The sequence below is a fragment of the Marmota monax genome, unplaced genomic scaffold, assembly GCF_021218885.2.
Source record: "Marmota monax isolate L192 unplaced genomic scaffold, Marmota_monax_Labrador192_F-V1.1 WCK01_AAM20220418_F8-fsc00124, whole genome shotgun sequence".
Classification (NCBI taxonomy): Eukaryota; Metazoa; Chordata; class Mammalia; order Rodentia; family Sciuridae; genus Marmota; species Marmota monax.
Window position 1 is genome coordinate 3,247,208 of NW_026692505.1, and position 15,738 is coordinate 3,262,945.

General features: G+C 35.8%; 1 protein-coding gene across 20 annotated transcripts in view; it reads right to left on the minus strand.

The window, feature by feature from the left end:
* Ptprd (protein tyrosine phosphatase receptor type D) overlaps positions 1–15,738 on the minus strand; it is a 2,207,759-nt gene that overhangs the window by 134,685 nt on the left and 2,057,336 nt on the right. For all 20 annotated transcript variants that reach the window (XM_058579708.1, XM_058579705.1, XM_058579707.1 and 17 more), the window contains 2 exons: positions 14,605–14,864; positions 2,564–2,654 (listed from right to left, as the gene is read on the minus strand). In XM_058579708.1, coding sequence (XP_058435691.1) covers positions 2,564–2,654; positions 14,605–14,864 — 351 coding nt within the window. The remainder of the gene's footprint in view (positions 1–2,563; positions 2,655–14,604; positions 14,865–15,738) is intronic.

Here is a 15,738-nt window from a genome sequence, read left to right on the forward strand (position 1 = left end):
TTAAATATAACTAACATTTTGGGAGTCATTCTGCCCAAAATTCATTTCAACTATCAATGTCTGCTCTGCCCAGTCTGACCTTGAGAACAGGAGTTCCAGTCTATGAATTTATCATGTGAAGAACATCTTCAGACAAAGAATAAAAAGAGCTCAGAAGATAATTTTTAGAGTAACTCTGTTTAGAAAGCCTCTTTCAATTTTTTATGAGCCTCAATGTGAGGCATACATGTGGAAATCCCCTTAGGCCACCATTCTATTCGATGATATGGTTCCAACAATTTGAATTATAGGCCTTTCTGAAAAATTACTTGGTCAAATACATTTAAGAGAGGAATACCGCTTTGTCAAACTTGGCAGTACCAAGCTATAGATAAAATTACTACAATGCTTTTATTATCCATGATAGGCTGGGAAAATCCTGTCGGCAGGGATCAGAAACTGGATGAGTAAGCAGAAAGTGAGGCCATAGCCTACTTTCATTTGTTCCCCTCCACAATAGTTACAAGATGTATTGGAGGTAATTCCAGAGATATATCAAGGGCTTTAGTTCTTTTATTAGAAATAATTTTCATTTTCCAGTCAATGCATATCTTATTTCTTCCACCATTAATTCTACAATGTGGTCTCAATTATATCAGTAAGAAAAGTGGGAAACAACCCATCCTGACCCAAAAATTTTGAATTAATAAAATGTTCTCTATCAAGCTATTATACAGATTAATGCACCACAACCTACAGGATGATTAAAATGACCCTTTTTTAAAGGAACCAGCAGCGCAGACCTGTAGAATTTAATTGCAAGAAAGTTCAATGTCACATAGCTCTATACTTTAATCCATTAATGTTGCTGTGCATTTTAGAGGTTAAAAACTGGCTGTAAAAGAGATTCACTTTCTATTACTTATTATCAAATGGCTTCACTTCTAAGGCAAGCTTATTATTTAAAAATATTTGATATCATTTGCCTTGGATCTCAATACCTTAAAAACTTAAATATATATATGTATGTATAGAGATTCACAGGATCTACAAGTTGCCTTTGCAATTCCAACTAAAATGTGATGGTGACAATCCTGGAATTCAGAAAAAAACCCTAATAAGATCATAAATTATTTCCCAGGATTATCTGATTAGTCAGTTGCAAGTAATATCCTGTCTGGCTTTGGAATCCTTACAAAAAAGCTAACTGATCATTTTGCATCTTCAGATGAAGGATTACTCTTCCTCCACTAACACACGATAACAATTTTATTTCTTTAGTATTAATAGAAAAAATTAACTTGATAACATCTAAATTACTTCATAGTATTATTGAAATGATGCCTTGTTTTATACCCCCCATGACATCTAATCACTACATGACACAAAAGCATCAGCCTAACCTTGAACTAATCTCACCTTCTGAACTTGATCAAATTTAACTCAAAGTGGATGTTGATGAGTCCCCACTTCTAGAGGTGACACACATCTGCCAGAGAATGCTAACAGTCTCTTTTTGTCAAATCAAAGTCTCCTTTCTGTAGACATGTTTGAAATAAAAATCACCTTCTAGTAATACAAGTAAGGAATTTAATATTTTCCTTGCTGCATTTGTACTAATTTGACATAAAGAGAATATCTAGAAATAACAGGCTGTGCTCTAAGATGTGGCCTATGTTGTAAATAAACTCAATAAATTAAAATCTTCTATTTCCCAAAAGGGCATCTGCGTATTTGCCTTATGAACTTATTCAAAACAGCATTTCATTAAAATAACAAAGTCTTTCCTATATTTCAAATATGAATCCTAGTCATTAACTTTCAGTGGCCCTCTGGGGATGTGGCCCAATACCCAGGTTTGTAGTTTTCTCATGCAAATAAAATATGTCATAAATAACTCTTCTATTTCACATTATGTATTAACTTTTTTAATGTTCTTTTTAAAAAAGAATTATCAATTAAAATGCATCTATTTTTAGATTTTAGAAATTAAAGTCATACTACTTAATTATTGCCATATTTTGTTTTACATTTCCTTCTTTGCTCAGAATTTTGTCATTTGTTTCATTTTCCTCTGCAGTGACATGTACTTTTGATTCTGAAAAACCTATAGAATACAGAATAAGGCAAACATTAATTAATCAGTAGAATTCTGTAAGAAACTGGTCAAGACCACATATTAGGTCAAATGAACTCTGCTGCTAAAGTACAATTTAGCATTTGTAAGGGTCTTAGCAACTGTCAAAGGAATGATGGCCCTTGAAATTCATATCAATGGTCATTAAGTCTTTGCTGACAATTTATTTCACCTTCCCCACTTCTACATTATGTTTTACAAGGGGCAAAATATTAAGGCCAACAAAGATTAGACAGGTTGTAAGCTTTATTGCAGTTTAATGTCTTTTAATTAAAGCCAAAGGATCTTTGTTGGGATCCCTAGAGTATAATATGATCAGAGCATTGAGCCACCCGACTAGCCAGATGTGCAGAAGCCAGCACCTTGATTATATGCTGAAAGCCTCCATAGGGAAGAGAGGATATTTAAATAAGTAATGAAAAACACAGCCAACGAAGATGTAGTTACCTCATCTAATTCCATTTCATCTGGACTCTCCCATGGCTTGATAAATTTCCCACGAGATTTCTTCAAAGGCACAATTATTATGTAGTATCCTCTGCAAAGAAATGGACAGACAAAAATAAGATTAGTTCAGAGGGAAGAGAAAATAGATGTGCCCTTCAATCTTCCACAGGCCAGTGATTGAGAATGAAGGCAAATTATGGATATGGAGTGACTTGTCCATTTCTTACATCAATGACAAATAACCACCTGTTGTTCAATTTTAAAAACAACATGGATAGACATTTATGTGTGACTTCAATGATCTTGTATGGCAATATCACCATGGTTGACTACTCTTTATTAGGTATCATAAACAGAACAGGCACTTGTTGTTAGGACCCTGGTGCTGGACACATACAAGGCTAGTATATTGAAATCTACCACCACAAGCTGCTAAACAAATATTTTTTATGACATCAACTTGTAACAGGATATTTTTAAAAGGGGGTGGTATATAAAGAAAATTACTCTTGGGTTCCACAGATATCTATTATTTTGTTTATATAAACCAAAAATACTTTTTGTTTGGATACAAAAATTAAAAATGAAACGTACTCATCTGAAAAGAAAGTAAAATGCAAAATCTCTTATCTTGCTTATCAAACTATAAAACTAAATACTGCAGAATTTTGAAGATTTCTATGTAAAGGGCTTCAAATTAGGTCTCAACATAATGATATCTATAAGAAAAGACAAATGTAACTGAGACCTCACACTGAAATTGGTCAACTAAAATTTAAGTGTTTTATAAAGCCACCTGCTAAAAAACAGATATAGGTCACTAGTTAAGTTACTAGAGAATATATCCTTCCCTTGCATTCATGTTTAGGGACTTGCATAACTACATATGGATTTGGAACATAGTAGATAATACCTACTAACACACTGATCACTTCCTACTTTTCAGGTATTATATTAAATGCATACACTTGTTTTGCCTTCCTACAGCACAGTCCCTTAAGTACAGTCTAGACATAAACTCTAAGGCTGTAAGAGCAGCAAAAAGATCCAGAAAAAGAGATAGTAAGGGGATTTAAACTTTTTCAATGATCTCTTTTTTACACTCACTCCATGCATCATAACACATTTCTGGAGAACTCCACAAAATTGATGTAGATTTATTGGGAAAGTGAACACACACACATACAACAGAAGACAGTCATATACCTTTGAGAAGAGAAGGTTATCATAGGGACAAAGCAAAGAGGGAAAGGGCACTACCAACCCTGAGCTGCATGGAATCGAAGAGAACAGTAGCAGCCACAGGAAATCCTTTTAACTCATCCCAAATTCTCAACAAACTCAGCAAAACTTCAGCACTATTGAGCTGTTCCCATGAATACTGTCTAGAGCTAAGCTGACCAGTATAGTAATCTCAGGCCCCTGTGGCCACCAAGCTATTCAAATGTGGCTCCCCAGAACTGAGATGCACCCTAGTTATAAAAGACACACTGGATTTTGAAGTGTTAGTAAGAAAAAAAGAGAATGTAAAATATCATTGACAGGGGCAGTGGTCATGGCTCAGTGGTAGAGCACTTGCCTGACATGTTTGAGGCACTGGATTTGATTCTCACCACCACATATAAATAAATAAAATACAGGTACATAGACAACTACAAAATATTCTTTAAAAATATCAGTGGCATTTTTATAATGGTGATCATAGGTTGAAACAGTGATAATACTCTATATTGGGGTTACATAAAATGTTATTAAAATTAATTTTACCAACTTCTTTTTGCTTACTTCCTTTGAAACTATTAGAAAATTTAAAATTTCACAGGGATCTCACACAATGCTTCCTGGTAAGTGCTGCTCTAGAGTGTTCTTGTGCAGAATATGGCACTTGGAGATATATCTAGCCCAGACTTTAGGCTCCACTACTGATATGCTGGATAATCTTAGGTTGCTTGTTTAACATCCCTGAATCTCAACTGTATATTCTGAAAAATGGAAGTATACAATACCAGGCTGTGAGTGCAGGGAAACAAAATAAACAAACCTGAAGCATTGAGCACAGTGTGCGTAGCCAACAGCACCAAACAGACGCCAGCTGTTATGGGCGAGGCTGACATCACAGTGGAAGAGACACATCTGAGCTATCTTATTCACTAGGACGGATGAAATTCCGTGAGATGGAGGTAAAATAACTTGTGAAACTTGTTCCCCCTAATCAAGAATTCAAGTCAAACCAGTCAATTATACCAGAAACCTTTCTCCATGGTTCTGTGAGCAACTCATGAACAGATGCACACAAGTACATCACCTAGCCGTTCATTTTCTTTACTACAAATAATCATGATGATCAAGGAGGGTGAGGAGGAAGAAGAGTTGGAGAGTGTGAGAGAGGCCAATATCTTTTATTTTATGATCCAGATCAAGCCTCCTCTTCATCCTGTCCTCCCACTACCTGAAGGATTTGCCAAACAAGTCCATCATGTTAAATGAGCATGGAGAAGAATGACAGAGGCTGCAACTGAGCGTACAAAATAACACTGCAGATGTACTTGATAAACACACTTGTCAAGGAACCTCTTGCTTTTCCTACCAACTGCACAAAGTCAGGAGAGCTTCTCTTCTCCTAAAGTAATGATGCTGCACATTATCAGAGAGCACCCACTGTCTGCTTTCAGAATCGTATAAATCAAAGTTAAGCTGATGAATTCTATTAATTTTTCTTCTGCTTTCATACACCGAGTTGTCATTCTTGTTCATGGGGAAAAAAAGGATGCATTCTTTCTTCAGCAACACTCCCAAACTATTCATTTCACTCGTGGCTGAGATAAGAATTGAACAGCCTCTCCCACAGCAATTAATTATCAGTGTGGTCAGAGATCCATAACCTCCTCTATCTCTACTGCTCTCTAAACCATGCGTCTAGGTCTAGGGCAGTCAAAGTAGAGCTTCCTTCAAAGCCACTCTTGCACACTGAGAAAAATGGGGTATTCGCAATTTGGAATTTCAGATTATAGAAAGTATCACCTCAGTCTAAATATACAATCTGAACCGTACTCTCTGCAACTCAGATTTTGCAAACATCCATGTCTTTGCCTAACCTGCACCCTAGCTTTCCCCAAAGGGTGCTGCTTCTCTTGAAGCCTTCTCCTGTGGTAGCTGTTAATTTATCCCTCTTCCCTCTCCATGAATCTAAGAATCAGGATTTGGGGTTTGTTTGTTTTCTTGGCTCCTTGTGGCTTCTTAAGGTATTTTTCCTCTACCCTCTTGCTAAAAAATTAAACAGTCAGCTTCTGTTTTGAAGTTCATGCAATTCATCTATATGACTCTCTTCTCGGGCTAATTTTTGCCATATATCAACTTCTCTAGCATCTCTTTTCACAGAATTTGTTTGTTTGTTTGGGTGAGGTTCAAAGTCTACCTTCCTCCAAAATTCTGCCATTGTCCTGGGTGATTTCAATCTTCATAGAGTTGGCTCATGCACCACCCTACCTCTTACATCTTTCAATTCTTCCTTTCCAAAGTGTACCTCTCCCATGCAATTTATGGTAGACTCTTGACTCTCTGTACTTGAGCTTAGGGAGTTGAATACAGCTAGAGAAACAGGGCACAGGGCAGGATGAAGCCACAAATCCATGATCAGCAAATCCCAATAGGCCCTCAACAGTGCCTGGCAAATGCACAAAGTCAGCTTCTCCCTTTACCAAGTCCTTCCATTCTCCACAATGACTTTTTCAAGTGCTCTCCACTACTCAAACTTGGATGTTCATATCTCCCCACAAAATGATGTTCTTGGCTTTTACTTACAAAGAAAATATAAGTAGTCTGACAATAATTCCCTCATCAGTCTATCAAACTATAAGCCTAATTCTACTATAATCTTTCCTTTAGGTACAGTGTAAGGGTACAGTGCATTATAGCCAACAACTATTTAAATTGACTCCCATTCTCTGACTTTCTTAGAGAGTTAACTAGGCACCATACCACTTTCTCATCTGTCTCAACTTCCTCCCCACTGGACCCTAGCCATCAGACTTCAGCCATGCACAGATATCCACCATTTAAAAAACAAACCAAACTACATCCTACTGTAGTCATCTACCTGTCTCTCCTAGTCCTTACAGCCACAATTCTGCAAGTAGCTGCATGTTCTCCAGGCTCTCCATTTCCTTCTCTTCCACTCACATCTTAATGGACCTTGCTATCTTCCTGCCTCAGCACTGCCACCAACAGGGAACTCAAGGACCTCAATGTGTGAGGAAGGAGAGTTTTGATCCTCTTCTTAAATCATCTCTTAGCAGAATCTTACCATTTTGGTAAGATCTTCCATGAAACATTCTCACCTCTTTCTTTGTTATGTAACTATTTTCTACATTATCTTTTCCTATATTAATTCTACTTCCTTAATAGTCTATTATGTGCTATCCAGCTATTAAATGATGAAGTCCCTCCATGATCTGGCCAAAGAATTCTCTTCATGCTGTTTTTGCCCTAGGAAAACTCAATCCAATTCATTGCATAGGTTATCAGCTATATGCAAATGTTTAACAGATTCATATCTTCAGTTCAGAGTTCTCCTGTGAATTCCAAAGATTTATCAAAATTCAAATTTATGTTTTCATTTCTATGTGCAAAGTACCTCAACTCACTATGATTAAAATGAAATGAACAATATACCTTTCAAAATAAATCTTTCTCTAATATTAAACCATATCTTTTATAGCACACATGTCAATAACCTAGGTGTTTTACTGAAAATATGCTTTTATTCTCTTCCTCTCTCATACCCAATCTATCATCAAGTACTCTTACTTCAAAACTCTAGAGCATTCACCTGTTTCCATGTCTACTGCTATCTTTTTTGTCTCATTCCATTTTCTCATGGCTATACAATAGTCTGACTTTCTCCATTCACTTTAGTTTTTCTAGTCTAGTCTCCGAAATTTTCATTTCACAATACCATATTGATTGTGCCATTTCTACTTTTTAAGGCATTTCAATGAAATCTCATTTCTCTAAGGATAAAGACCACAAGGAATTATAAGTCCCTATAGGCTCTTACCTGAATCCATCTCTCCACACAGCTGTATCTTGATTGGCTTTCAGTATTTTGAATTGATCTTGGTCAATTCTGAAATCAAACCTCTCATCATTCTGTCCTATCAGCCTAGAACCTTCTTTCACTTCCACCAAGTTAACTCCTCTCTTCCTTTGAATATCAGTTCATTTAGTTTCCTAAGTGCGACCTTCCCTGACTCTGATAAAATCAATTACCCCATTATATTTCTATAATTTTCTTTAAGATATGTTTACATATTTAGGAAAATATTACTACTAAAGCAGATGCGCACATAATCTTTTCAAACTTTGTTTTATTACAATATTACCACTGATTTTTTTCTCCCACTGAAAAATGGAAGTGGATGGGGTGGGTTGATTCTCAGGGACCTAGGTCTCTCTTAAATCTAGTAGTCAAAATTATGTGGGGGCCCTTCTTGTCCACCAGAATTTCCAACCCTCAATCTCATCTAGCTTTTTCTCTTTTCTCCAAGGCAGCAACAACATGCTCAGATATGGTTTATATAAACTATAACTCCATACTGCAAAAATTTCTTTATTTAGCAGCCTGCTGGTGACATTTTTTTTTCTAGTTTTACTAGACATTAAGGAAAATAAAGTGATTCAGATAGAGGAGAGATGAGGAGTTAAAATGTGCCCTACAGATTCATATCAACCTAATCACATGAGCTGAAAAAACTGGTTGGAAATACAATAAATAAATAAATAAATAAATAAATAAATAAATAAATAAATAGATTTTGGAGCTAGATCAGCTTTACATATGGGTAAAGTTAAACTCTACATTCTACTTTGTCTCTCTCAAGTCTGGAGTTTAGGCTCAAAATCCCTTTTTAAATACAGACCTTAACTATTAAACTAATAGAAAAAAATAAATAACTCAAAAATCAATATATCTGGAAAGCCCATGACTACTTACAAAGTAAGCTGTGTTTTCCCAGTATATTAGATTTAATTAGATACGTTAAATCTAACCTTCAGAATTTTAATTATATTAAGTAAAGTTTTACTAATTTCATTTAATATGTTATCATCAAGGGGCCCAGCTCCATATAATTATATGAGAAGCAAGCTCTGGTCTCTGCAGAGTCCCACTTCAAATTCAGCCAGGCTTTTCATATTAGCAATCGGTCTTAGCATTCTTGAACTTGCTATTTAACTGGGAGGTCAAAATCTGTCTTAAGAGTTTAATGATAAATGTCAATCCTTGCTTAACTTTGATTTTTTTAATTTTTGTTATGGTCATTTGGGTAATATATATTGTTTAAATCAAATTAATTTACAATAGAAAAACCACAGCTGGTTGAATGATCTCTCAGTTTCTATGTTTAAATTAAGGCTTTGAATCTTTTCCTTTGGGGGTTGTTGGGCAACTTAGTTGTCTGAAGCCTCATTTTCCTCATTTGTTCATTGATAGGTGACATGCTGACCAGGGCAAGTCTCCCTCTTTACCTCTCCTCTAACTTCTACTGAATTACTGCTTCATAACTACTAACATATTCCTGTGATCTGTGCATACTCTTGGTTCTGAGGTTTACCAGGGAAGGCCTGTTTATGCCTACTACTTAGGAATTTCCTACCTGGTCAGCAAGTATTCTAGCAGAGAAATGTCTGGAAGAGAACCAACCAATAAATCTATGGTTCAAAATGTGAGCTCTGGAATGAGACTACCTGGATTCAAGTCTTTCCTCTTTGGCTCTGATATGTGTACTAAAGCAGATCAATCTATCAACTTCCTCATCTATAAAATGAGAAAAACCTCTTCTTGAGACATTTTCATTTGTTAATGTAATGTCCTTCAAATAGCAGTTAGTAGATCTCTGCCACCATTGGTATTAATCATTAAAATCAATTATATGACCTTGGCCGGGACACTTAGCATCACTCAGCCTCACTTTATTAACATGTAAATGGAAAGTATACATACCTTATGGGGTTATCCTGAGGCTTAAATGAAGCCTTCTAATAATTTCAATCAACTGGAAAGTACTGTATAAACTTAAGACTTCACGACTTGGACAAATGTGATGAATTATTCCTCATTAAATTGCGAACAGTGATACATAAATTTTAGAGAGTCACACTGCAAGCCATACTTTCATAAATACTTTTTAAAAATAAAAAGTAGATAAAATGAAAGCCAAATTAGTAAAACCAAAGAAATTTAAAATGTCATAAAATACTCTTTAAGTTTCATTTTCTATAAGCATAAAATGGTTGTAATGAAATTAATTTACATTGGGCAATTTCTGGTATAGCTTTTTCTCTTAGTACCATCAGTGTATGTATATATCTTGTATACACAAAATGTGTATACAAACTTTTTTTCCCCCCTAACCACCCAGAAGAAAATTCTGCTCTATAAAATCACAGAAGATCCCTCTGTAATTAGCATTAACTTCTGAAGAGTGGTATCATTGTTACAGTTTCTGATTGTCATTCTGTCCCTTAATCTATTAAAAGGAGTGGTGCACCTCAGAATCTTTGCTTCCAGAACCTGTAGCATGCTTCCGGTTGTTTGAGAAGGACTTTAGCTTATCTCTGGAAGATCCTTCCCCTGTTCCTTACTCCAGGCAAGCAAACAGAACCCCGTGTGAAGGAACACAGAAGCAAGGAGCTATGTGTTCATCACATTTATAAGAAACCATCTGTTTTTAGGTGGTCAGGATGTGGGGGCCAGTAATTAAGACCTAACAATTAACTTGGCTGGGAAAGAGAAAAGCAGAGTTTCTGTTGGTAAACAGAAAAGTCTTAAATCACCAAAATTGCATTTTTTTTCCTAGAAAACAAAAAGGAAGTCTTTTCTTAGCTAGCTTTAATGTAAATAAGTTAGCAACCTGCCCACAGTTCTGGAAATGAGATATGCTTCTTTCCCTCATTTCTCCCACAGAATACAGGACAAAAAGCTACAAATCTTTTCTAATTTCTAAACTTGCCAACTCCTGCAAATGGCACTTATGGCAGAGCTTCTTGTAATGTCTGACCATACCACATAAATCCACTAAAGACAGGCTGGGTGACTTTGTGCTATTTCCCCACTAAGAAACCCAACAGACAAATTATATACATTATCAACATAGATTTATATTATTAAAAATTTATTTTAAATTCTTACTACTAGATCTGGCTTTGTTCTGATGCTTTTCCCCACTCAAGAACTTTCTTAGAGTGGACTTTTTCCCCTTTGTTTTCCCAGGAGGCTAGAATATATTTCCAAGAATCTTTAATTCACTTCTAAAATATAATTATTTCCCATGATAGTTGGCTTTCTTTTTTCAACTTCATACTAGTCTTTTTTCTGTTACCCAAATTTTATCTCTTTTCCCTGATTCCCATCTCAAATATAGGGGGAGAAAGTATATAAACAGAGATACTGAACAAGCTAAAGAAAAACACAACAGGATAGAAAACATTTTGCAATTTTCTCTACTCATTTAGAAACTGGAACATTAAACTAAAGTTTACCACCAATGGACTGAAAATGCCATTTCCCAGTAAGGCTAACACACTTTACCAAGGAAATTTGGGTCATTAGTCTCTACAGGTGATTCTTTTTTATATAAATAAAATCGTGGAAAGTAAATGAATAGTAATATTGTTGAATACACTATACTATATTCATCTTGCATCTGCTGTGTTCCTGAATAGACATGCCTTTTTTAATGGATTAAATTTACAGTCTATATCTTTTCCCCTTCTTTTAGTGTTTACAACTTTTTCACCTTTCATCAATCTTTCTCATCCTTCAAGACTCAGATTAGATATTAGCTACTCCAGCATGCCTTCCCTGACACCCATGTTGTGCTAAAACTCAATATTTATGTTTCTATAGTACCTGGAAGTACCCACCACATTATAGCCAAGTTATCTATTCTCTGAATCTGTTCTCCACTGTGAGTCAGGGCTTTATCTCACTCGACTTTCCATTCCCAGACATACTGCCGGAAACCGTGTATACAGAACATGAGTTTGTTGGATGCTAGCAGCAAAGTCATAACAGACGGGCAAGATGTGTACAGAACAAGCAAGAGGCTCTCCTGGGCCTCCACTGTGTCCACTGTCTGAACAGTTGTGTCCCCACTCCCACTGTGATGGCCCAAATGACTTCTTGTCATTCTTTAAGCCTCAGCTTGGCAGTCACCTTATCTGAGACCCCATCCCCCACCCCTATGGCTTACTTTACCTATCTAATCTCTACCACAGGACTGCTTCAACTGACTCTTGTCCAAATTCCCAAATTAACTACATGGTATTAGAGCATGAGAAAAACGGCTTTCTCTCTACTGAGCACCTGACACAATGCCTGGTATTAATAATGGATGATCAAAAATATTTTACTTATCTGTGGCCTTGATGATGTTTCAGAGGTGAATACTTACTACTAGCACTATTGAGACCTAAATATGAATTATTCAACTTTTTATGCATCAATTATGCTTCAATAAAGTGGTTTTAAAAATACATAAATATCTCCTACTTGTCAATAGTAAGAAAATATTCTGCACAAGACATAAACAAGTAAACAGATAAATGTAATGTCACACTCATATTAAATTTTATTGGAATAAAAATTACAGTGATATTCCACTTCTTGTTTTCAGTTTTCTGAATGACAGAGGACAGAAATGGAGACTAAATTTATCAACAAATATAGTAATAATTTTTTTCTGAAATTATTGCCTGGTTGAATCTACCAATTAATTTCATCAAATAAACATTAATTGAAAGCTTACCTAGGAAGGATTGATTTGGGCTGAGTCTCAACTGGCCAAATTACTCATTCCTAAATTGCACTAGATTTAAACTTCTTGTTTATGACTATATTTTTCAGGATTTGATTTTCAGTCATCTTCTTTAGGTTTTGATTTGGGAATCCTTGACTATACTTTCAAATTTTCTAGAAAATGCTGTTGCCATGCTGCCCTGGCTCAGTTCTCCTTTTAATTTTGAAAGAAGTCCTTCCCTATGTCATTTACAGGCTTTCCTCTTACTGCTAATTGAGGCCTTTACTTTTAGTACACATTTCCTACATATTTTTTTGACATTGCCTCAGTGATTCTGTCTCCATCCATGAAACCCTTGTTTCTCTGTTTGCAATTCCCAAATTTATATTATTAGTCCTAGTTACCTTCTCTTAGCCCAAATTTCGAATAGATATTCACGGATACTCCATACAAAATACACACATAATTAACTTCCTCTTGCTTTTTCATCCTTTAGGATGAATGGCAGCATCATGCATTTATCCTTCAAGCTCCAACTTCAGGGCCATCTAGCACATTTTCCTCTACCTTGATCTCATAATTAAAGTACCTGACAATTCCTGATGAACTTCTGTTCTGGTACATTTCACATCTGCCTCTGTATCCTATGTGCACCATCATCTTATTATTTGTCAAGAATCAATTAAGCATGTGATGACTTCACAAAATTTTTCCTCTCCCACTATCTCTGGTGCTCCAAGCCATTGCAGCAGTCCAGGAACTATGTACAAATGCCTTTTCTGTGCAACCTTCATACCTTTCATAGCAAATTCATTGCATGAGAAAAAACTTATTTTTATGCCAACAGGTAACACAGTGTCGAACATGCAGTAGGATATTCAAAAAAGTATTTTCTAAAATGGAAAAAAAAACCATGGATATCATACAAATGTACCATGCTATTTTCCTACATAAAGATCTTTAATGGATTTCCAGGGTCTACAGAATAGAGCTCCAACTTCTAGACATGAAATGATTCATGTATGCCTCCCCAGTCTTCCTCTAATCTTGCCCAGGCATTTTAGTCTCCAGCCTTCTAATATCACTTGCTGCCTTTAACTAATGGATCTTGGCATGCACTGTTCCCTTTGCATATAACATTCTTTTCCTTATTTTTTTGCATTCCTATTTGCCCTTGAAGACTATTCTCAGAAATTTCTTTTATGCATCCTACTCTGAGTTAGCTGCTCTTAAGATAAAGCATAATACTACCACTGACATTTCTTAGATTTGTCTATTTATCTACATGACACATGACATGGTACATTTTTTGAAGACCAGAATCACATCTTCTTTATCTCCAGGGCTGATCACAGTAATTGTACTTAATATAGTTCAGTGACGATACTATTTTTCATCTATTGGTATATAGTCAACTAGGTCTATTTTCTTAGAGAAACAACTTAATTGGTTGGATTTAATTTTCTACTTCAAGTACATTGGCTTTTACATTAAGTTCCATCCAAAGAAGATAACTTGCATTTTATATGTTTTTTTCCAATGTCATTTTGAACTTCACCTTGAAATTCTTCCTACTTTTTTAGGACATAAAACAGTGTCAAATACTTTTTTTTGTTATCTAAGATCCCAAAGTTTCTTTCAACCTACAGTAATTTGTAAGATTTCCTCACAATTACATTATTTTGCCAAAAATTAGAGTTAGTCAACTCTTTGCCATATTGCATAAGACTATGACATAAACTACTTTATGGAAAGACTGTACTGTTTATCTTTACATCTCCTCGAAATGATGTTCCTGGAACATAGGAAAAACTCAGTATTGCCAGGCATGGTGGCACACACCTGTAACCTCAGTGGCTCAGAAGGCTGAAGCAGGAGAATCCCCTGTTCGAAGCCATCCTCAGCAATTTAGCTAGGCCCTAAGGAACTTGGTAAGCCCTGTCTCAAAATAATAAAAAAGGGCTGAGGATGTGGCTCATTGGTTAAGTGCCCCTAGGTTCAATCCCTGATGCCAAAACAAACACACAAACAAACAACAACAACAACAACAAAACAACTCTGTGTTAAATTAATGACATTCTTTGTTAAAAACCAGATCACCATTTAGTAAGCTTGGAGACTGTGTATAGAAGAATCTTTTGCTCTACGTTCCCCAATATATTCTTGCAATCACCATGACACTGAGATCTAACTTTCTTATTGGCCTACAGCATTTCCTTCATCCTCATCCTTCCACCCACTTACTTTATATTTTCATTTGCAGGAACTTCAGGCAATTGCACCGTAATCATGCCATCCAGGTTGGTCTTGCCGATGAAGGCAGGCTTGGTGCGGAGCACATCTGGTGCCGTCTTCGCTGTTACCCTGTGCTGCAGCCCACCAGCGCTGTTTCCACGATTTGTCAGCACGAAGGAGTATGACTTCTCAGGCTTCAGGTTGACAATTAACTTCTGTGTGGCTCGGCCATCCACTTCTTCTACCATTTTCCCATCGTCATAAAGAATCTAAAGAGACAACCCATCAAACAAGTTTTGCTATCAAGAGGCAAAGTGTATCTTCTAAACCAAAAATTCACTTGCTTCTGGAAAATGTGTGCCAGATCAATTCTAATTCTGGGCAATTCCTAAGCCTATAAGTATTCATAATTCTAGAGACTGCATCAATTTTCCTGTCAGTTCTTGCTGTCTAACGATATAATGTTTGTAAGTCTATCAAAAATATGCAAAGAAATGTGCAATAACTTCTCAATATTTGACCTGTCAGCTATATGTGATCATAATGGAATGTGTGCTGAAATGCTCTAGGTTTTCCATGTATTATCCACATCATTTTTTCCCTCATTGTTTCAATCCTCTTCTAAATATATTTTCACTTTCTCAAATGTTTGTCTACTTTTTATTTCACAAAAAAAGTACTTCTTTCTAACATCTCCAATAAACATTAACAGAAAATCAGAGTTTAAAAAATGCCAGGAATTCAGACCAATAAACAAATTGAAAATCTCCCAGAATATTGCATTGTACAATGTAGAGACCATGAAAATTTTATTATTTTCTGGAAAAACAGAAGCAGTAGTTACATGCAAATAGTTCAAATTCAAATTATTAGGTATACTACAAGCAATGCTAACCTTTGGTTTGAGATCCTGTCTGCTCCTTAGTGCACAAAAGTTGAGATGCCAAAGCACCAAACTCAATCTCTTACATGAAAGTCAGTGTTGGAGATGCTCAGTGGTAGACCACATGCCTAGCATGTACGTGTACTTAAATCACAGGGGACTGTATACTTTGCAGATTGCCCTAATGAAGTACCCTTTCAATAATAGCTTACAAATAATAAGACATAATATCTTACCTATAATATCTTGCAAATTAGAAA